This window comes from Episyrphus balteatus, chromosome 2 (assembly GCF_945859705.1).
Source record: "Episyrphus balteatus chromosome 2, idEpiBalt1.1, whole genome shotgun sequence".
Classification (NCBI taxonomy): domain Eukaryota; kingdom Metazoa; phylum Arthropoda; class Insecta; order Diptera; family Syrphidae; genus Episyrphus; species Episyrphus balteatus.
The window spans coordinates 108,198,169-108,221,593 of record NC_079135.1 but is presented as its reverse complement, the minus strand read 5'-3'; the positions used below and the strand labels follow the sequence as shown (position 1 = coordinate 108,221,593).

The 23,425-nt window shown below is 33.1% G+C and overlaps 4 protein-coding genes and 1 long non-coding RNA gene across 5 annotated transcripts in view; 2 read left to right on the top strand and 3 right to left on the bottom strand.

Annotated features, from left to right (window-relative positions):
• LOC129910311 (nose resistant to fluoxetine protein 6) overlaps nt 1-4,225 on the top strand; it is a 30,767-nt gene extending 26,542 nt beyond the window's left edge. Inside the window, exons 4-11 of the mRNA XM_055987644.1 lie at nt 1,818-2,026; nt 2,094-2,170; nt 2,232-2,416; nt 2,483-2,812; nt 2,870-3,063; nt 3,124-3,440; nt 3,506-3,654; nt 3,711-4,225. Coding sequence (XP_055843619.1) covers nt 1,818-2,026; nt 2,094-2,170; nt 2,232-2,416; nt 2,483-2,812; nt 2,870-3,063; nt 3,124-3,440; nt 3,506-3,654; nt 3,711-3,959 — 1,710 coding nt within the window. The 3' untranslated portion in view covers nt 3,960-4,225. The remainder of the gene's footprint in view (nt 1-1,817; nt 2,027-2,093; nt 2,171-2,231; nt 2,417-2,482; nt 2,813-2,869; nt 3,064-3,123; nt 3,441-3,505; nt 3,655-3,710) is intronic.
• A 3,811-nt stretch (nt 4,226-8,036) lies between these two features.
• On the bottom strand, nt 8,037-8,791 carry LOC129909866 (probable 60S ribosomal protein L37-A). Its single transcript, XM_055986985.1, has 3 exons — nt 8,684-8,791; nt 8,289-8,424; nt 8,037-8,223 (listed from the first exon to the last, which is right to left on the bottom strand). The coding sequence occupies exons 1-3, from the start codon at nt 8,684-8,686 to the stop codon at nt 8,090-8,092; spliced, it is 273 nt and encodes a 90-aa protein (XP_055842960.1). The 5' UTR covers nt 8,687-8,791; the 3' UTR covers nt 8,037-8,089.
• A 2,532-nt stretch (nt 8,792-11,323) lies between these two features.
• LOC129910868 (uncharacterized) lies at nt 11,324-13,076 on the bottom strand. Its single transcript, XR_008771560.1, has 3 exons — nt 12,767-13,076; nt 12,578-12,710; nt 11,324-11,707 (listed from the first exon to the last, which is right to left on the bottom strand). It is a non-coding gene; the product is annotated as an uncharacterized LOC129910868 (long non-coding RNA).
• Nucleotides 13,077-13,810: 734 nt separating this feature from the next.
• On the top strand, nt 13,811-15,137 carry LOC129909907 (nuclear speckle splicing regulatory protein 1-like). The gene is made up of 2 exons (XM_055987062.1): nt 13,811-14,100; nt 14,156-15,137. Exons 1-2 carry the CDS (start codon nt 13,924-13,926, stop codon nt 15,011-15,013), a joined length of 1,035 nt encoding a protein of 344 aa, XP_055843037.1. The 5' UTR covers nt 13,811-13,923; the 3' UTR covers nt 15,014-15,137.
• A 3,309-nt stretch (nt 15,138-18,446) lies between these two features.
• LOC129912053 (gametocyte-specific factor 1 homolog) lies at nt 18,447-19,434 on the bottom strand. Its single transcript, XM_055990151.1, has 2 exons — nt 19,139-19,434; nt 18,447-19,085 (listed from the first exon to the last, which is right to left on the bottom strand). Exons 1-2 carry the CDS (start codon nt 19,301-19,303, stop codon nt 18,453-18,455), a joined length of 798 nt encoding a protein of 265 aa, XP_055846126.1. The 5' UTR covers nt 19,304-19,434; the 3' UTR covers nt 18,447-18,452.
• Nucleotides 19,435-23,425: the final 3,991 nt, after the last annotated feature.

The following is a 23,425-nucleotide window of genomic DNA, read 5'->3' as shown; positions in this document are numbered from 1 at the left end:
CGAATATTTCCGGAGACCGATGTTCTAATATCTAGGTCAAAGCGTTCAGCTTCCAGAAGCGTTTTCGCCCGCCCAACTTCAAACGGCTATATCTTGCCAAAAGGTAGCGGGGACTCTAACCTACATTTATGTACCACTCCCGTCCCTGTAGGTGCACGCGTTCTCAAACCGGGAGAACTTAAAGGTCAAAAAAAAGTTAAGCCCGATTCTGAAAAAATAGGCATGATGTGGCGGTTTAACATGGAAGATGATTTTTTTTTAATCTGACAATGTGCAAAGCGTAGGCCCATGACACAAGCTATCATTTGGCATTACTCCCAAAAATTGCTCTCAAGCGGTTTAGCTTCCAGGAGCAATCAAAGATTCGGGGATTTTTCGAAAAAAGAATTTACCTCAACTTTCAAACGCGATTTTCTCGGAATTTTGAAAAAAATCCCAAAACCCGATTATACCACTATCGGGTAGCTGAGAATATAAGCTTTCATATGGCACCACTCCCCTGTCTCTAGGAATTGATACATTTGCAGATGAGATTTATTTTTTTCTCTCAGCGATAAATCTCACCGAAACATAAAAAAATACAAAATAAAGGTTTCTCTCAGACCTTGATCGAAAATTTTCTTTTTTAAAAATAAAGGTTATTTTATGACCTTTAGTGAAAATGGCGACAAATAAGAGTTATTAAGGAACCTTTCAAAAGGTTGAGATTTATTTCTAATCTCTGAGTAAAACTAATATGGATATAAGCAACAATGAATGCGTCACAATCGGTTTTTCGGCATATTAAACTTTTATTGAGCTTATTATAATTGTGAATGTTAAACTTTTATTGAGCTTATCATAATTGTGCCTGTTGTACAAAAAAAGACAAGCCTTTTTGGCTCACTGTAAAGATTTTGAGCTACAAATATTGGTAATTGTATGTTTGTGCATCATGGCCGTGATAGGTAGGCACATTTTTTTTTTGCCAAAAATTATTCTTTAACATTTTTTGTAATTTTGACAACATTGCCGTAACCTTGTGTTGTAAGTGTCCCCGAAATTTCGCCAGATTTTTTTTTGGAAGAAAAAGCCATACTTATTTGTGTTAAATTTGCTATTACATTTAGGAAAAGGAGCCAGAGACAAATTTGAAAATAATTGATGTACATTATTTATAAATGAAACTGAAACTGAAACTCACTAACATCGTCATAGCATTCATTTTATATATCTACCGATAAAAATAGTTATGCAGTGATAAAATTTTACCTCTAAAGTTTTTCCGTACTGGGTTAAATTTAAACCCGAGTTAATTCTACTATTTTCTTGACTTATCTCTGGATGAAATGAAAAAAAATGCATCTTATGTTATACATTACAAGTTTTTAAACACTTCCTGCTCAATAAATATTGTAATATAATTTAACTTTTTTTGTAAAACATGTAAAAGTCCTTGAAGTTTAATTACCTATACATAAGTAGTGATTGCAAAAGGATACAGTTAAATCCACTTATACTTACATTGTTCTAAAAAAAATTTTAATGTATCTGCTGGAAATAAAAAGATTTCTCATTAATTTTACATACGTGCTTATAAAAATTAAAAGATTAAAAAAATTAAAGAATGTTCACCTTAATTTAAAAGGATTATTTTCTTTGAATTTTGTGTGTGCTTACATTTTGCACCACGCCAGGTGCTTTATTTAGGTGCAAGTAACTAAGAAGATTTGTCCACATTCATTCAGCTTGTTTAGCATAATAATAACAATAAAATAAAACGGGTGTTCATTTAAAACACAACCTTTTAATAAAAAAATCTTTTCTTTTTCTTTCAGCCTGGACATCGTGTCCCCCGATATAATATAATAAACTGGGGTATTTGTGTACCCTCATCATGTAAGCCACAAGATGTTGAATATGCTGTTAAGGAATTTTTAACAAACATGACAATATCAACTGGAGTTTCATTCAAAGTTCGAGTTGAACCACAACATTGTCAAGTTAAACAAAATCTTCCATGGGATCGTGGTACAAAATTGGCAGTGTTAGTTAAATATTTAACATCTCTTAATAACATTCAATATAATCTATATTATCCTCTTTTACTTTAGACAATTCTTTTTATGTATTATTTCGATTGCAATTTTATCAACGATTTACGAACTACAATCCGATGAAGGAAAACAGAGTAATTAGATACTTTAAAAAATGATGATTCTATTTTCTAAATCTTTTGTAAAACCTTTCAGATCAATGGTTAACAGCATTTTCACTCCACAAAAATGCCAAATCATTATTCAGTACTAAAGCATCTCCAAATGACATTGAAGCTGTTCATGGAATACGATTCCTGAATGCTATAATGTTGCTATTATCACACAAATCAATGGCAGTTTTCTTTAATGCCTTCAATAATCGAACCGAAATGGCTGAAGTGAGTTTCGGCTTAAACCGAATTCAAATAAGTTTATTTATATTTTTTTGTTGCTTTCCATCTTAGAGCTTAGGAAAACCTTGGACTGTTATTGGACGAGCTGCTTCCCTATACACTGATCCCTTTTTAATGTTCAGTGGAATGTTAACAGCTTATTCTTTATTCGGGAGGCTTTTGAAAGGACAACCTGCTCGTCTCAAAAACGAATACATTGGCAGACTTATGAGAATCGTCCCACCATTGGCAGCTTTAATATTATTTTGTACATTTATTCTTCCCATGTGGGGTTCCGGCCCACAATGGAATCTCGTTGTTGGGCATCATTCAAATATTTGTAAGAAAAATTGGTGGAGAAACCTTTTGTTTATTCACAATTACTTTGGATTTGGAGAAATGGTAAATAAGACCTGGACACATTTGTAATAAGTTTCTCACAACCCTTTAACTTTCCAGTGCCTGACACATACTCACCATCTTGGAATCGACACTGAACTTTTTGTAGTGGCTCCTCTTATGATCTTTGCCATATGGAAATGGCCAAGAGGTGGAGTTATTGGACTGATTTCATTGGCAATAATTGGAACCGCTGCAAGATATTACACAACAGTTGTCAATGAACTTTCCAACTATGTTTACTTTGGAACAACGTTAGCTCTAACAAACTCGTAGTTTCAAACCCGAATTCTAAAGCATTATTTTTTTTCTAGGATACAAAGACTCTTTAGAACAGCAGACTACATGTACTCATTCCCACCACACAGATCCACAGTTTACATAATGGGTATATTCCTGGGCTATGGATTGAGAAAGCTTCAAGGCATCAACCTTACAAACTTTCAACTGACAATGGGATGGACAGCTGCAGTATTTTGTCTTATCGCGTCTCTACTTGGACCAGCTCCAATGGGTGACATGTCCTATGTGTATAACTCTACACATGCGGCGATATATGCAGCATTTGCACCAGTAGCATGGTGTTTCTTCTTCGCTTGGATTGTTTTTGTATCACACATGGGTTACAAAAGTAAATATTTTCAAAATATGGACAAAAACAAAAGGAGCCTTTACACTATCTTTTTTTAATTTTAGATCGTCTGACGAATTTCTTCTCTTGGAAGGGTTTCCAAGTGGCAACAAAACTCTCATATGCCATCTATCTAACCCAATTTCCAGTTTTCTTCTTCAATGTGGGTCGAAAACGTCACATTCTTCATTATTACAATTTTGTGTTCCAAATGGTAGGATTTCTCGATTCCTTTTTAGACCATTTAAATAATATCTTTACATTTTACAGTTGGATACCAATGAATTGATAAGCATTTTCATAGCATCAACAATGCTTACACTCTTCTTCGATATACCATTTCAAAATCTCAAAAAACTCATTTTTAATCGAACGCCAAAGAGTAAAAAGTCCGATATAACCTGCCAACAGAAGAAGCAACAAGTAGTCTGTGATCATTCATCATCAAGCAATAATAATGAATTAAGCTCAGACTTTTTGAACCTAGAGAGTATCCAAAGTAAAGTGCATGCCGAATAGAGAGTAGAGTTGTTGAAGGCGCACACAATTTTAGCCACTAACGCTTATTTTTTTTAGAATTAAATTATTTTTTCTTTTAGTTTAATTTTGAAAACAAAACAAACAAAAAACAAAACAAGTGCAAGTTTGTAAAATAATTAAAATGGAAATGTTAATGATTAGTCATTTTGTATAGTAGATTTTAAGCAGATGCAAATTTTAGACATTTAAGTTATATAATTTAGTTCGAAAAATGTATTTTTAAATTAAAAATAAAATTAAACTGATATATGTGTTTCAATTTATTACTAATTTACTCGGAAAATGATGCAGCTATTTTTAATAAATTTAATATTTTGGTATCCAATATTAGTAAATCCGATAGGTTTTTCCAAACACCCATGATAGATATACTAGACAAATGTAAGTTGGCTGTTTAGATTGCATGATGGCCGTCTTAACTCAATTGAGAATAGTTCTTGTTAACTATTTCGACCAATTTACAGCATGTTAAAAAAATTATCTCTCCCTCTGATTCGTTTTATTTAGTAAAATTAATAAAAGCGCATGAGGATTTCAGAAGTAAATTAAATCGAATCCATCATTCTATTGGGTTCTGTTGACAAAGGGAATTAGTTTTCCTTTGAAATATTTTATACTTGCGAAACCGTTCATGTTTAAACGTTAAGTGTCACTGTGGCGTATGAGTGACATTTTAGTAAACTAAAAAAATGTTATTTTGAGCTTTTCTATCACTCCCCAATGTTGAATATTCACTGACCTCTACAATTATACACCTTATTGGTCATCAAAAATCAAATACAAAAGAAGCCCAAGTCTTGAATACAAGAAGTCCTAATTCAAGCCTGGTACGCTGCTCGCGCTAAATTTTAGCTGAGATAAAATTCCCATACAAGTTATCGATAACTTGTATGGGATCCATTTTATCTCGGCTAAAAATTTTCGATAATTTGTATGGGAGCTAAAATTTAGCGCGAGCAGCGTACCAGGCTTTATGCATTATTTTTACATTTGCATTGATGCACTTCAAGTCGAATTAAAAAAAAAATTGATTTTTGTTTTCTACAACCCAGGGCGACGAATGACGACTGCAATAATTAAAATAATGGATTCGGTCACACGAACCTGCTTTTGGTGCTCATTCTTTATGTGTTGTTATGTTACTAAAAATTTTGTAGTCATTCTATAATAAAGCTCGGGAGTTTTGTATAATCATGACAACTAGAATCAAAAAATTTTCTTAAAAGACTACTTCCGTGATACTTTAAGCCTATTTGTTCACTAGTTTTTTACAAAGAAAACTGAACTTTCGTTCAGAGGTGACTGTTACAACTAATAGTCCAGACAAAATAAACACAAAAAAGAGCAAACCCAGAAATAATTCGCATAGGGCTGAAAATTGGTACAGAGCATTTAAATGTCGATTAAAGTAAAATGTCAAAAGTCACATTGCATAAAAAGTTATTCAAGTTTTAATGTCGAAAATTTAGGTTTTTTCATATATAAAACTGAAACGGGAGGAGCTGTCAAAAAAAAAAGTATATGGATGACTTGTAGGTTTTGTAATTCCCTAAAAAATAAAATGCACGACTGGGGTCACACGTACTTGCTCTTGCAGTTAAAAGCACTTTTATGTTAGTTTACTTGTACATTTTACGAGCTGCCTCTTTATTAATTTTAAAGAAATTTTGTTGAGTTTGGGGAAGAGCCGACATTTAGGGCAAATTTTTTTTAATGAAAAAAAAAATTTTTTATTTATTGACTTTTTTTCGAAAAAATAAAAATGAAGTTTTATTGCAATAGCTTTGAATATTACGTCTGCAATTTTTAATCAAAATCGTTAGAGCCGTTTTCGAGTTATTTGGTTAAAATTGAAAAATTTGTATGGGAGGTACCCTTTATAAGCGAGATATAAAAAAACAAAAAAAACCAACTTTCAGAATTCTATAAAAATCATCTGTACCAAGTTTGAAGAAAATCCATCCACACGTTTAGGCTGTGGAAATGTGTACAGATGGACGTACAGACGCACAGACGCACGGACGGAATTGCGAGACCCACTTTTTTGGAATTCTCCATCATCGTAATGTTGGTTTCAAATTTTTTTTTCGACACGAAACCAATACTTGCCCTATAGAGCAAGTAAAAATTTTATGACACTTTTTTTCTACGAGATATCGTTTAGAAGATATCGTGGTTTTAGAATGTGTCAAATGTCGAAAATATCTGAAACTATGAGTCTAATCAAAAAGTTGTCTTTCAAAAACTGGTACATAATGTGCTCCTTTATATTAATAACTTTTTTGTTTTTGTTAAAGTAGTCTTTCAAAAAGAAAAAAAATTTTTTTTTGATTTGGTCAAAATTCAAAAATTGCGAATTTGTGTACATAGCTTCTAAAATATGAGTTTTTTGACATATATTTTTAACTCCTATCATATACTCAAGTTAAAACTTGAATAACTTGTTATGAACACATGGGACTTTTGGGGACTTTTGACATTTTACTTTAATCGACATTTAAATGCTCTGTACCAATTTTCAGCCCTATGCGAATTATTTCTGTGTTTAATGTCTAATTTGTCTGGACTATAAGTTCAATATTTCCAAACAAAGGAAAAATATGCATTTTGACAGTTAAGCCCAATACGCAGATCGCGCTAAACTAAATTTTATCTCGACAACTTTTATTTCTACACGCGTTCGCTAAAAGCCAAGATAAATTTAAATTTAAAAATAACGACTGAAGCACAGTTTCATTTACTTATACAATCCTTACATTCAATATAAAATACATATTTTTTTATCTGCAGAATACCTTTTTTACGTTCTCATTTTGTTTCGTTCCAAGGTTTTTTTTTGCAATGACCACAAATGTCAAAATTTATCTCTAAAAAAATGCGCTGAGCATTATTTCGCAAGCTAAATTGAGTGGAAACTTTTTGAAAAAGTAGTAGATGAGAATTCGAATTTAGCGCGTGAACTGCGAAGTACCAGGCTAAAATTCATCTTTGGAGGAAATTTGTATGAAAGATAAATTTTAGTGCGATCTGCGTACTTGGCTTTACACCAAACACCACTAATTCGTGTTTTGTATGAGAAAATCGGAGAAAATCGAATCTACGAAAAATGGTTCCCTGTCATTTGAATTTTTTTAATGAAATCGTTGGAACCGTTTTCGAACAAATTCAGCTATTCATACAATGAAAGGTACCGTATTTTTGTTCCAACAAAAAATAATTCCAAAAACCACTCTGGAGAGTAGACAAAAACGCTATATAACGAGTTTCGTATACAGACAGACAAACCAGACAGATATTTTCTACTTTTTAGCCGAAAATTCGCTTGAGTGGTTTGGGCTGTAGGTTAAGATAGTGGCAGAGACACCTACGGAACCTACTTCTGGGCGGGGGCTGTTTCCCGTCAAGCTACATTAACTACAATCAGCTACATTTACTATTGCCTATATTCGGCCGTTTCCAGATTTCGTAAGGGTTATTCCAAAATTTTGATCTTATGCTGTTCTCTTATATGTTAGAACAGCATACGAGTGAAAATTTGGAATAAACCCCTTTGAAATCACTTGTTATAACGATTTTCCGAAAGGTGGCCGGTAACTGGAGACGGCCGCAAATAGGAAACTCTACCCTATGTGATTATTTTTTTTTTTTTTTTCAGGATTAGTACCTAAGATACGAGTAGAATTCGTGATACGGCCGATTATGATTATGATTGTAATCTCGAATCCGTATTCTTTTACGAATAGTAAACTTGGCCTACTATAAACGGTTTTTAGTAGATTCCATGTCTCATTAGTTTAGGATAAACACCAATGATCAATGCAATGGTTTATCACTTTTGATAGATTTTAAGTACCAATCAGGGCAAGGCCAAGTTTGTTTACTTTAGTAGAATACTATACCCGGCAGTTCCATCATTTTTGTTTTCTTATACAATCGGATTGGATTCAAAAGAAATCTAAGATTGGGTTTAGTAATAACCCCATCCTCATCATTATTCCCGCCTGAAATAATAAAAATTTCCAGCCAAAAGAAGAAAAAAAGAAAATACCTTCGATGTCCAATCAAAAAATTACGTTTTATTGTAAAAAGAAGTTTAGGTTTAAAAATGTTTACGTTGCCTTCTTGGGCTTAGCTTGGGTTCCTTCACGGAATCCGTTGCGGAAGCGCCTTCGCACAACCTTGAGGAAACGCATGCGACCAGTTCCAGTGGTCTTCCTCCTCTTAGCCTTAACTGACCAGTTGTCTGTAGAATGAGGAAGAGAAATTATTCTCTGAATTGTTAATGTGACGAAAAACATTTTTACTTACATGAACGCAACTTGGCGGCTGGGTATCCACATTGAGAGCATTTGGACTTTTGGATATGGTAGGAGCTGCGTCCGCACCGACGGCACAAGGTGTGCGTCTTATTATGGCGTTTACCAAAACTTGATGTACCTTTCGTCTGAAATAAGATTAATAATCATGAAATTGGTCACCGAAATTATGGAAAATCTTCATTTGAAAACACATCACTAATCTCTTCGTCCAACAGAAAACACTTTCAATCACAAGTTAAATTAGCCATTATTTTTTACACAAATTATCTGATAATCGTATTCTTTGAAACATTTTGATTAGATTTTAAATTGATTGAAAGATTTTTCTATTCGGATTGCATAGATATTTTAAGATTTTATTAAACACAATTTTTTGGAACCTACCATCTTGGATGGCGAACGACAGAAAAAGAAAGAGATGAAATGTCAAAGCGAAATGAATATTCAAATGTCAGATGATTTCGCCCAAAAGGCAGTGCCATTTTGGAAAAAATTAATTTGAAAAGTGTAGTCAACTAATGTTACGAGTTTCAAATGCAGATGGCGCTATGTGAAATTTACATTGAATTTTCATTAAAATTTATTAAATACGTCTAGAAAATACAATTGGCCAATTATTTATCATAAATTAATTGATAAAATCTGTTTTAATATTTTCTCAATGAAAAGCACAAAAATAAATAATTAAAAATTGCTCCACACCAAACATCAATTCGCCGTAAGAAAATTCTTAGGGGTGGTTTGCATCGAAAGCAAAATTAAAATGAATGTTACCCTCTGAGCACACTTAAAGTTCTGACCAATTGAGCTGTGATTTTTGGAACACAAAAATATAAATTAAATTTGTTTTCCTTTTGCTTTAAAACTTATTTTCTGATGTTTTTTCTTGAATTTTTTGATTATTTTTGTTATTTTTACTTTGCTATAATACCCGATGGTATTTTTTCGTTAACATGTTCGCTGTTGACTCTGGAGACTCCAAAACTTGTCTTTTTCGTTTCGCTTCAGCTGCGTACTAGGAAGCAGTAGATAAAAATGCCTCCAAAGGAACTCAGCTAATATCTTAGGGCCAATTGTACAAACGTGGCTTCAGCCTTGTTTCAGGAATTAAACCTACCGATTTCGGTGGATAAACTGCCGTTCAACTTTGGTACAATTATGAGTTCATTTATTTCAACATATATGGACCTTGAACCCAGTGCTAAAGCCTAATAGTACGCAGATCGGAAAAAACAAATTTTTTCTCTACAATTTTAATCTCTACAAAACATTTTATTATCCCGCGAAAAATTTTGAAGTTGGAGAAAATTCTATCAATTTACAAATTGTTTTTATATCATCGAGTATTCTGTCAAATTCAAAATAAAAAATTCAAAATTAATTTAAAATCAAGAAAAATCAACAGCAAATAATTTTTAAAGCAAGAAATAAATGAATTAAAAGTGAAAAAACCGTCAACACTGCTCTTTTGGAGTCAAGAAAAATGCACATGACAGTAAAAAGTAAGTGACAAATGAGTCATAACTCTCCAATTTTTCGATAGAGCTGCGTACTAAAAAACGAAAAACAAAACGAAATTTTCCGTTCAGGATTTCGTTAACGAAATTTTGTATGGAAAATTTCTTTTCGCTTCAGCAGCGTACTAGGCATAGAACATTATTTGTCCGCGCAAAATTAACTGGAGCCTTTTTGTTTACAGCGATCCAAATATCTAAATTTTGCGCATGAACTGCATACTGCTTGGAAAAATATTCAAGACAAAATTTGTCCCGAGAAAAAATTTGTATGAGAAATAAAATTTTTCCCGATCTGCGTACTAGGCTTTAGGGCCTGGCTACACAGTGTTGTGCCCAATCACGTTCCAATTCACATTTTCTAGGAACAAACGTCAAAAAGAGGAAAATCCTCACCCCTCTTGCCTACAAACTGACTGGTTAGGCGATTGAAAAATCACCGTGTAGCCCGGCACTTAGAATAAATCTGGGGATTTAGGTTGTTTTATTTTAAGAAAATGTTACACTTTTGCACTTTTACAACGATACAAGACCATTTGCATCGAATCGTGAATACCCCTATTGTATTAAATAGTTAAGTCGGTGTAAAATTTTTGGCACTATTGAGGTGAATAAAAAAATTTCATATTTTTTTAATATTTTTCTCTGCCTCTTTTCTGCCATATGGAACTCCTTAAAAAAAAAAAACCATCTGCAAAAAAAATTTAACCTAATTTAACCAGGTCCCAGAGCCCATTAAACTTTTAACAGCTGAAAATTTTTTATTCACCTCAATAGTGTCAAAAATTTTACACGGTTTTAACTATTTAACGCAATTCACACACAGCCTTACTAGCAAAAATCCAACTTTTGAGTTGCGACTTCCTTCAGATCAGACCACAAATTCGAAAGTTTTTGTGATACAAAAACCTCACAAAATGTTGCGCATTAAATTCATGAAGCAACCCAGCAAACGTAGAACTACAGAAAAAACCGGCGAAATATGTACGTAAAAGAAGTACTTCTTTTCCACTGAAAAAAGATAGGAGCTCGGGAAAAAACTCAGTTATATACTTTCTGTATATAAGAATACATGAAGCATCTATCTCTTTCTTGCATGCAAGATGAAATGAATTTCCCCTCCATTAAAAGTACAGACAAATGTACTTCAAAACTACATCAGCGAAGCACATCTGGAAGTGCTTCTGATGTACATCTTCCAGTACTTTTTTAGCTACAGAAAAACCACTGAAACTCCATATCTAGAAGTACGTAATTAAGTGGGGAAATTTGTACGTAAGAGAAGTAGTTTGTTCCTAGTAAAGCCTGGTACGCTGCTCGCGCTAAATTTTAGCTGAGATAAAATTCCCATACAAGTTATCGATAACTTGTATGGGATCCATTTTATCTCGGCTAAAAATTTTCGATAATTTGTATGGGAGCTAAAATTTAGCGCGAGCAGCGTACCAGGCTTAAATCTAAACCTTTTGAAACTACAAATGAAATTACAAATAAACTCTGAAGTTAAAACTTTGGTTAGAGATTTAGATTTATTCAGTCGAATTGTATATCAAAACATGAACGTCTTGTGTGACACTTTACTTCAGACTTCTATGAGGAATGTTGGCGTTGAATTTCTCTTAAATCTTACATCTACGTCAGGAATTTTGGAAATTCTTTGTCACTAAACGAAGGAGAGTCGCTTCATGCACACAACTGTTGAGGGGAACAAAATGCTTTCCTCGCAATTTATTTGTAATACGAACTTGCACATCTTGATTGCCACTCGAACGGACTTCATCCAATAGTGTGGCGGGCAAGGAGTCTCTGACGTCATTTTTATACTCGACATAGAATTGTTGAATGTTGTTTGGATTAGAGCGAACACATCAACAAGTGGTCGGAGGGTGCAGACCTGAGAAAAAAAATAGTACCATCAGCTTCACAAAGAGCAGAACCCAACTAACATTTCAGCTTCGGTTAAGGTATTACAAAAGCTACATTTCAGCTTCTTTTAAACTTTAGTAAGGTTGTTGGGCATGGAAAAAGGAGAACGTTATACAAGTTTGACCCTCTATAAGGATCTTAAACGAAGCTTTACCGAAGCTCTACAGAAGCTTTGAGGTTTGACAGATAGCTTCGGAAGAGCTTGTATAGCTCTTTAATACATGTCTTATCGAAATTAAAATAAACAACTACAAAAACAAAAAAGAATTCTTTTTTAACTGGTTTTAAATCATGAATTTTATCTTTTGATCTGATATTATATATAACATTCCATTAGTTTTTAGTATATCTATTAATAATAATTTTAAAAGTATATAATTTTTTCACCACACCCAGGAATCGAACTTCGTATCTGCTTGGTGGTAGTCCATCACTCTACCCACTCGGCCATCCTAGTATATTCATTAATGAAATCAAAAACTTAATCAGTTCAAATAGCAAAAAAATGTCCGAGCTAAATTATTCAATGTCAAAACCAAAAAGTGTACGAGCTAGATTATTTATTACCAAAACCAAAAATCAAATACTAAACTTGGTAATTTCTGTAAAGCTTCTATAAATTCATTAAATAGGCTTATAAGAAAAGCAAGTTTTCTTCGTTTAAGTTTCTTTAATAGTATTTAAACAACTTATTAGAAGTTGTTAAACAAGTCCCAACTTCTATAAGCAGTTAAATTCTGAAGCAAGCTCAATACAAGCTGTATAAAAAGTAGAACCTTCGAGATTTGAATTTATAGAAGCTGTTGTGCTAGTTGGGAAGGGAATCTCTTTAACTTACACTACAAGTCTGTGGATCACACTCAGGTATTGTAGTCTCTACTAAACATAAGATTCGTTTCACTCGTTCTGGATGGCGTGGAGGAAAATTTCGAACTGTAAACTCAGTCATTGATGTCTGGAATTGATCTCCACTAGAAGACAGAAAAATCAACAATTATATAATTTATTTATTTTAAAATAAGCATACCTATATTTTCCAAATCCATGGGTGGTGGTTTTTGTATCATTTTTTTTTTATTTTAATTTTTCTGAATGCACAAGGCTGAGGTTGTGCATTTTGATGATGAAAAGAAATGGTGGTGGAATTTTTGTGGCGTGCCGAAGAATTTGTGCTACTACACATTGTGTATTGAAAATAATTCTCACAAATAACACTGATTAAGACGATATTTATTTTTTCAAATTAAATTGTTTTATTTTGGAGCACAGAAATGTTTTTTTTTTGCTTAGCTAATGTTGCTGTGGCTATCAAGGTTTCACTAGAAATGCAGGAAAATGGCGAGCCGCCATTACAAAAGAGAGAAAACCTTGAGCATTGCATACATCGCACTCTTTTCCTCCCAATTACCAAAGAATTTATTTTTTTCAGGAGAAACAAAACTACAATATTTTGAGGGGAGAGGTTTTGGTAAATAAGGAAACACATACATCTACAAAGTAAAGACTTTGGGCGCATTCACAAACCTAGGTGCTACGTAGTCGAGTTTTAACTAGCTTTTGGAATGCGAATTTGCACTACAAAGCTAGGTGACAGATGCAATAAAAAAAAAATGTGTTTTGAGTGGTTTAAATGGCTTTTTTTTCTTTGAAATTCCTTAATTTCCTGATTTATATTCACATACTACACAATTAATTTTATTTTATATGCTTTTTTCATCAATTCCACCAAATTTTAAATTCAAATAGAATTTGTTTCCATCAAACAGCTGACTGAGAAATGTCAGCTAGTTTTTAAGCTGAAAATTTTTCACCTACGTCGGAGGGGAAATTTCAACTAATTTCTTAGCTATTTTCAGCCAATCAGAACGAGTCGCTACGTAGCACCTAGGTTTGTGAATGCGCCCTTTGTTGGTGGTTGTAATTTCCCCTAAACTACTGAGGTTTGGTTTGCAGGGAAGCTTTACTTGCTGGGAGAATTTGTCTCTCTTCAACAAATAGAATTAGACAGTCCCCTACAAAAAGTTACCAAACAGACCTTATGATTGAATCAAACAAAACTCAACTGTCAAATGTCAAATGTCTCGTTGTTTACAAAAAATAAAAACCAAATCAAGAAAACCAATTTAATTTTTTTTTGCAAAATACTCTTACCGCATCCTTTTTTAAAATAAGTAAATAATAAAAATGTTTTCAGCAGCCCAGGACGATGACATGGTTGAGTGTCCCTACAACAAATATCATCAAATGCTTAGAAAACGTCTAATTCCCCATCTCATCAAATGTCGCCTCAGCTATCCAGATGCTGAACTAATCAAGTGTCCTTTCAATGCTAGTCATTTGATTCCCGAGCCTGAGTTCACGGTAATTATAACTTTTACTATCCATTATTACATTTTACCAAAAATACTTGTTCCAGCACCACGTAGCTAATTGCAAAGATAAAGCTATAATCCATCAATACAAATACAATACGCTTCCAGTTAAAATCGACGAAGCAGACCGCCAGCAGGTCGAAATCGATTGTGACGAAAACTGGGATGACACCGAAGCTGTTGACTATGATCCGAAGAAGTACGTTAGCCAAGCAAATGTCATCCGGACACACATCGGAGATTTGCCTTCGGTTCGAAAGGAATTCCGAAAAAGTGAACGAAAACGTTTGGGTGATGAAGATTCATCCGACGATGATGAAGCCTTAAAAACCTTCGGTAAGAGAATCTATAAAGACATGGATAGCAAAGAGAAAGAAGAAATTAAAGAGAAAAACTGGTTTGAAGATCGTGGAGCATCTTCAAGTTCAAAAAGCGGTTCTCAACGAAAAGATAGCTTTCAGGAATCTTTAAAGGAATTCGCTAAAGAAAGAAGTCGTGATGAAGATTCTCAAAAAACGATAATAAAAAAAGAATCCAACGACAGTGACGAAGATGATTCAAAGAGAAGGCGAAGGGATGATTCCCCTGAGAAAAGTCGAAGAGTAGACGAATCCAGGAGGAGGCGAAGCGATGATTCTCCCAAAAGAAGTCGCAGAGAAGAGGACTCCAGATGGAATCGAAGGGATGATTCTCCCAAAAGGAGTCACAGAGAAGATGATTTTAGAACGAGGCGAAGGGATGATTATCCCGAGAGGAGACACAGACAAGATGATTCTAGGAAAAGGCGCTGTGAGGAGTATCCTTTGGATGATGATCCTTATTACAGAAGTCGTAGTAGTAATAAACCACGATTTGTTGGAATGTCTCGAGGAGCACGAAGAGGTCATGACTATAGAAAATAGATTGATACAAAATTGATTTGTTAGATTTAAGTTAAAGACGTTTTTGAGAAATTTTTAGCATGTTCTAAGCCTAAATTACACTTTTTAGGGTTTCAAAAATAATAAATTCAATATGTAATTCATTGATTTTCATTTACTTACTTTTTTGAACGATACAGTGCTTTGAGAGGAAATTATTTTTAAAAAAGCTTAATCTCTAATTTTCGCTCGAAACTCGTTTTCGAATGGAAAAAGCATTCGGATACGGAAAATTTGTTTCTACAACAAATGTGATAGCGGAATACACAAGGAATATCTCAAAATGTTACTTTTTTTTAAAGTAAATCTTAGTGATAGTAACAAATTAAGCAAATAAAATTTATCTATAGGATATCTTGAAGCTAAAAAAAAAAAAATAAAATAGTTATGCTGATGGAATTCGCGATATTGCATACCGAAATGATACAGAGAAATTGGAGAGTGAATGACGCAAGGAAAATCCAGCGATTCATGGAAGAGATTTTTATCAGAAATAAATGTGAAAGAACCACAGGTCGTCCAAATCTACTTGTCCTCGTTTTACATTAAACTATTTCCATAACTTTATAATGGTTTCTTATTCTTACCCAACTTGTTTTTATTGATTTCGATAACTTGATGTCAGAGATCACATAAGGGCTGTGTTCCTTTGGGCTCAGCAAAGTACTTTTTAGAACTTCTAAATCCATTCAAAGAGATTTTTTCTATAAAAGAAATGGAGTTGAATACAACCAGAAGTACTTAGCAGTAGATACACGAGAAAGCATCGATCGAGGAAATATAGGAATAAGTTTCGAAAGTTAAATTAAAAAGGCAAATTTACCCAAAGATAGATTATACCATACAATTTTTACTTTGACATAGGCGAAGTGGAGGAAATAATATTAATAAATTAAGTCCAATGTAACGATCTTACTTACTAACTTAGGGTGACCAGCGCCTACACCAACAAGCTTCTTCAGCCAGCTCTATCCTTAGCTAGCTGCTTCCAGTTTGGCGATTGAGATTCCCTTGCACTATCGTGCGCCACATTAGACGAGGTCTTCCTCTACTGATCCGTCCTTCTAGCTTGGAGTCGAAAACTTTCCACATGACCTAACCATCTCATTCGCTGCCCCTTTACTCGTTTGGCCAGGTTAATGTCTTCAATCACTATCAATTCATATGTGGCCAAGTACTCGGTTGATTAGTCTTGTATATGGACACCTTAGTTGATCGTGAGACAACTTTCCTGGTCAATTGCCTTTTTAAACCAAAGTAGCAGCAGGTTGGCAAGCTTTTGATTTAAGCATTTGTGTTGTGTGCTTTTTTAAGGACACCATAAACTTGTTTTTGCCTTCATTGGCCGTTAAACCCATTTTTACCGCTTCCGGCGGTTCGTTTGGTGTTGAAATTTGAGTTCTGTATTTTTCTCTCAAGGATGACTGAGGTTCACTCTGGGGCTGTATGTATAACCTTAACCTCCCAGCAAACATTATCTGAAGGTTCAGACTTTCATCAACACAAATGATTCCAAATAAAACACAAAACTCAGTTTTCATTTATTTTTCTGAATGAATATGAATGTTTGATTCTTTATATAGAGATTTTTTTTGTCCTTTTGTTTTCTTTTACAAAGTGGTGAAGATAACGGGACATTGTCGCCACAAAAGTTTGGTTTGGAATGTTGAATTATCCGATCTTAAAATATGTTGATGCAAGCGGACGAAAGTTTAGGCATGTGATTGCGACAAAAGTGGATGCAGTTTTAATACAGATACGGGTTCTTTCGTGATTATAACGGCCATTGACTATAACAATTTATTGTTATAAGAATTGAAATAAAAAAGTGTTAACTTAAAATCTATCTTAAAAAAAAAATACATAAAAAAATAACAAATTAGTAAAACCGATAACGAAGTTAATGCAATGTAGGAATACTGAATATATATCATCATTAAAATGAATCATAATGCAATCATATTTATGATTCAGAAATGATTAAGAAAATAATCATTTAAATGAATATAGCATTCGCACTTTTATTTAAACTAAACACAATTTATTTAACCTTTTCACAAATATATTTCACCTTTTTGCAAATATATTTCATTTTTTAGCAAATATAATTAAACTAAAAGCAAATTAAATAAACCCAAAAGCAAATATAATTAAACCAAAGCAAACTATTTAAACTTTTAGCAAATCTATTTAAACTAAACGCAAACTGATTAAACCTTTTCTAGAAAAAGCTTTTGGTATCGAGCTATGAAGAAGGGATTAGGATTTAGAAGCTGTCCGTAGCTCTAAAGTCAACGAAACACCCCAAAAGCCACAATAAGACCCTATAAACAAAATATGCATTTCAGTTAATAGAGAAAAATCTAACAAAAAACAAACTTCACCAAGGATTTGATGCAGTTTTGAAGAGAGGTTTATTTTGAGAATAAATCTCAGTTTACGTAATTTTTTGTTGGGTGGGACATCCGCTTTTAAAAAATCGCATTACTCTCAATATCTCGAAAACGACTTGTGGCACAGGAAATTTGCTGATTTTTTTGGTTTGAAAATACAATTATCTTTTTTCTCCGATATCTCATTTCCTCGTGCGAGCTACACTTTCTGAGTTACATCGCAGTAAAACCTGTGTTTTTTAATGTTTTTTATTTCCGAAAAATGTATGTTGGAAAAAATTAAAAGTAACATTCTCCAACTCTTAAAGTATAGCTTATTATAGAAAAAGACACTTCCTTTAATCAAGACATACGCACGACAAGTTCTAAGTAAGATTAACATGGACCATAACTTGGTTGCAGTTATTGAAGTAAAATTGATAAAAGTAGCAATGTTATTGACATTATTCTACTTATTCCAATGTCAGCAAACGGACTAACGTTATTAAAAAAAACATTATCACTATCATTTTTTATTTTAAATGTGAAATAAATTTGTGTTTTGGTTAAATAGATTTGCTAAAAGTTTAAATAGTTTGCTTTAGTTTAATTATATTTGCTTTTGGGTTAAATTGATTTGCTTTTAGTTTGATTATATTTGCTAAAAGGTGAAATATATTTGCTAAAAGGTGAAACATATTTGTTAAAAGGTGAAACTAATTTGTGTTTAGGTTAATTAAAAGTGCGAATGCTATATATAGATCCTTATATACATTCATATATCATTCACAAAAGCGATTCATATCGGTGTCCAAGTACCCAGGTAAAAGAATTCAAATTGCATCATAAGTGAATTCTTTTCCGGTCAGGTTCTTCACTTTTGTGATTTATTTATAATTCAATTCTGAGGTAAAATGTTTGCTGGGCTAGTGCTAGCATATACCTATACCAAAAGAAAATCTCAGAAAAAGTAATTTAAATAGATAAATTTCTTAATTGGCACATAAAATGTTTAATTTCAACAACTATTTTGTACGACTCTATTTCCCTTAGTTATGTTCTCTTCGTCCTCCTCGGGACATACCCAGAAACCCTGATTTAATGTTGCGATTTCTGTTAAAGGGATTATAATCCCTTTTTCTCGAATCATCTTCTCTGTTACTCCTGTTTGGATAATCATCCTTTCGCGTCCTCCTTGAAACATCTTCCTCTCTGTCACTGGATTTATCATAGTCTTCTTTATGACCTCTTTCTTCAGAGAACTCTTGTAAGGTATCTCTTCGTTGAGAACCGCTTCTATTACTTGTGGATGCCCCACGATCTTCAAACCAGTTTTTCTCTTTAGTTTCTTCTTTCTCTTTGCTATCCATGTCTTTATAGATTCTCTTACCGAAGGTTTTTAATGCTTCATCATCGTCGGATGAATCTTCATCACCCAAACGTTTTCTTTCACTTTTTCGGAATTCCTTTCGAACCGAAGGCAAATCTCCGATGTGTGTCCGAATAACATTTGCTTGACTAACGTATATTTTTGGATCATAGTCAACAGCTTCGGTGTCATCCCAGTTTTCGTCACAATCGATTTCAACCTGCTGTCGGTGTTCTTCGTCGATTTTAACTGGAAGCGTATTGTATTTGTATTGATGGATTATAGCTTTATCTTTGCAATTGGCTACGTGGTGCTATAAGAATTCATGGTAATATTGATTAATGGATAATGAAAGGTTATAATTACCGTGAATTCAGGCTCGGGAATCAAATGACTAGTATTGAAAGGACACTTGATGAGTTCAGCATGTGGAAACTTGAGACGACACTTGAGGAGATGGGGTATCAGGGTTTTCCTTTTCATTATGTGAGATTTGTTGTAAGGACACTGAACCTCATCATCTTCTAACATTTTTTTATAACAAAAAAAGAATGAAACAATTGTATTTGCATAAAATTATAAACAAAATTGAATTTCTGGATATTCAAATCGAATTTTGTAATAACTGAACATTTTGAAATTTGATTTGATTTTTTTGAAGTTCTGTTTGATTTACAAATTTTTGAAAGTCTCTTTTGGGTTTGTTCAGTTAAAATACGGTAATTCATTCTGGGATCGAATTATGCTGGTTTAACATTGATCTGGATGCAAAAAAGTAAAGGCTTGGCCACACCGGAGGGTATGCGGTAGTGGTACGGCTAGAGGTAACGGTACTTGTTTGGAAAAAGTTCCAAATTGACACATCAACGTTCAGATGTTGAATTTTTTTCATACAAATATCGTTACCGCTACCCGTACCGCTACCGAGTAGATAAAAATACACAGATCTCCATGCAGATTATAGCCTGGTACGCTGCTCGCGCTAAATTTTAGCTCCCATACAAATTATCGAAAATTTTTAGCCGAGCTAAAATGAATCCCATACAAATTATCGATAACTTGTATGGGAATTTTATCTTGGCTAAAATTTAGCGCGAGCAGCGTACACGGAGAAAAAATAAGGTATGAACCACCTTATTTCATGTATATTTAACTTTAATGTAAAGTTTAAATAGGGATGACTCCCCAATAAAATGGAATTTACCTTACTTTTCTAGTAAATTTATAGCTTAAAGCCTGGTACGCTGCTCGCGCTAAATTTTAGCTCCCATACAAATTATCGAAAATTTTTAGCCGAGATAAAATGGATCCCATACAAGTTATCGATAACTTGTATGGGAATTTTATCTCGGCTAAAATTTAGCGCGAGCAGCGTACCAGGCTTAAGCCTGGTTTTTAAGCCTAAATTTTAGCTCCCATACAAATTATCGAAAATTTTTATCTGAGCTAAAATGGATCCCATACAAATTATCGATAACTTGTATGGGAATTTTATCTCAGCTAAATTTTAGCGTGAGCAGCGTACCAGGCTTTATGATTAACTTTACAGTAAAGCCTTTTTTTGTATGAATTTCTAATAGAAATCACTAGAAAGTAAGGTACATATTTTACCTTAAAGCCTGGTACGCTGCTCGCGCTAAATTTTAGCTCCCATACAAATTATCGAAAATTTTTAGCCGAGATAAAATGGATCCCATACAAGTTATCGATAACTTGTATGGGAATTTTATCTCAGCTAAAATTTAGCGCGAGCAGCGTACCAGGCTTAATATAAGGCTGAAATATGCTGATTTTTAAAGTAAATTGAACTTCTCTATGGAAGGTATATAATTTAGTTACAGATTGGATCAAATAAAGTCAATTTCATTTTTATTGATGACATTTTTCTAAATAAAATTGTATGCATTTATCTTACAAAAATTAAAATAAAAAAGGTGATTTTTGTAATTATTGAAAAGCATAACTATGTAACACGTACTTAATCCTCAAAGCTATTTAGAAGTAAGTAACGTATGATCCTGTTATGTTTTTCAATAATTACATAAATTACCTAGTTTATTATAATTTTTGTAAGGTGCAAACAAACAATTTTATTTAGGAAAATATCATCAATAAAAATGGAATTGACTTTATTTGATCCAATTTTTTTCTAATTCTTCATGAATTAATTAGATTGAATGATGTTAATGCATATATGAATACATATATTATTATAACACAAGAAAAAAAAATTGCTATCCGTAATTACGGAGCCAATAACAACGCATAAAAGAACACAAAAAGTAATGAACACATTTCACTTCCAAAAGAAAAACACAAATGAGAAAAGAATTTTTTTAGATTTTATTTCTTTATTGATTATTCCGCACCCGGACACCTAAAAGCTTTGACAAAAAAAAATTTCCAAAACACATGGAAGACAAAATGGCAGACTTTTCAATGACAGCAATTAAGAGTTATTACTATGTATAGGGGAAAATTCCTAGAACTAGGTAATATTATTACCTTAGTGTAAGGTAAAACTTATTCATAGAATAGTTAAATTTGTAAAATATGTTTTACTAGAATCTTAAAGGCTTGGCCACACCGGAGGGTATGCGGTAGAGGTACGGGTAGCGGTAACGATATTTGTATGAAAAAAATTCCACATCTGAACGTTGATATGTCAGTTTGGAATTTTTTTCATACAAGTACCGTTACCTCTACCCGTACCGCTACCGCATACCCTCCGGTGTGGCCAAGCCTTAAAGTGAAAAGAGTCATACACTTTTTTGGATGAAGGTTTATTTTACTCTACGTAAAGAAAATATTGCTACTCGTAAGGTATATACTACTTTATTTTGTTCACCATAATTTTCTTGTAAAAATTACTTTACGGAGCCAAGAAATGTTCAATACGTAAGGTAAATTTTACTTAAAATCTAGGGCTTTTTACTTTAATTTCCTTACTAGTCATATGGAGTATAAAATACTAGATTCATTTTTCTCCGTGTATGTAAATAATTGTCACATCCATGCTTGAACTGAAGTTGACCCGCAGCTAATCCGCCGAAATCTGAGAATTAAATTCCTGAACCAAGGCTGGATCTACGTTTGTACATTGTACTATTGGCACTTAAATAAACAAAAACAAAAATATAAAATGATAATTATATAAATAAGTTCAGCAGTACAAAAAATGAAATATTTAAAATTTATCTTACCTCCCATACAAACTATCGATAATTTGTAGGGGATAAATTTTAGCTGGGCTAAATTTTTCGATAATTTGTATGGGAGCTAAAATTTATCTCGATCTACGTACCAGGCCTAAAATTAAGATCGATCTAAGTTTAATTTTTCATACAATTCATCGATAATATAAAAATATTATTCAAGTTATCGATACATTTTATGAATATAATTAATAGATAATTATTTTGGTAGCGCACTTGTTGCCCTGGCTGAGCAATCTGTTTGGTTCAAGCGAACATACCTACTGAAATTGACCAATCAGAGCCTTCAAAAATTCATAAAATAAAATTCTACCCATTGAACGCGAACATAAAAGTTGATTTCGCCAAAATAAAAATTGATCTCCTCTCTACTAGCGGATTAGAGATGAGCTAAGTCGTGATTTTTCAATCACAGGTATACCTGTGACTGTGATTTTGAATTCACGGTGATTGTAACCTGTGATTTTTAACCGTGATTTAAATTTTTATTAATGAAAATCCCAAAAAAAAAAAATTACACGTAGCATTATTAACGTTTGTATTTTCCAATATACACATTTCATTACGATTTTTCACGTAGGAAGTACTAATGAAGCTCAAATACGAGTGTATTTGAAACAAAGGAGCTGATTTTACGAGGAAAACTCCTGGTTTAAGCAAACAGATCCGCGGTTTACCAAAGCCACCCGTGATTATACTGGGGAAAACATTATTTTGTCTAAGCGAGTCTTGATTTTACGGGAGAAATTTATTATATCACGGGAAAAGTAACGTTGAAAACCCTTATTCTAATCTGGGCAACCTGCGATTTCACACCAAATATTTGCGGCAAACCGTGATTCTTCTGGAGCCATACGTGATTGTGAGGGGTAAACAAAACATTAATTTTACCGAACTTGCGTGAATTCCGGTAAAAAAACAATTCACATTTACACAAGAACTGTTAAAAAGTTGTTTTGGGAAAAATCAGAGGTTAGAAATAATTCCAAAGCACTTGTGAAGAGAATTCCGGTCAAACCAATCCACGTTTACAGAAGAACTGTTGAAAAGTTGTTTTGGGAAAAATCACAGGTTATAATTTCCAATGCACTTGTGTAAATTCCGATAAAAACAATTCACGTTTACACAAGAACTGTTGCAAAAGCTATTTATTTCCAAAATCAAAGGTCAAAAGTAATTTTCAATGCATTTTCGTGAATTCCGCTTTAAATTCACGTTTCCATAAGAATTGGTGCAAAAGTTATTTTGAACAAAATCACGGGTTTAAAAAAAATCCTTAACATTTGCGTGAATTCCGGTCAAAACAATTCACGTTTACAAAAGAATTATTGCAAAAGTTGCTTTGGGAAAAATCACAGGTTAAAAATAATTGGAAAGCAAATACGTGAATTCCAGTCAAACCAGTTCACGTTTAATAAAGAACTGTTAAAAAGTTGTT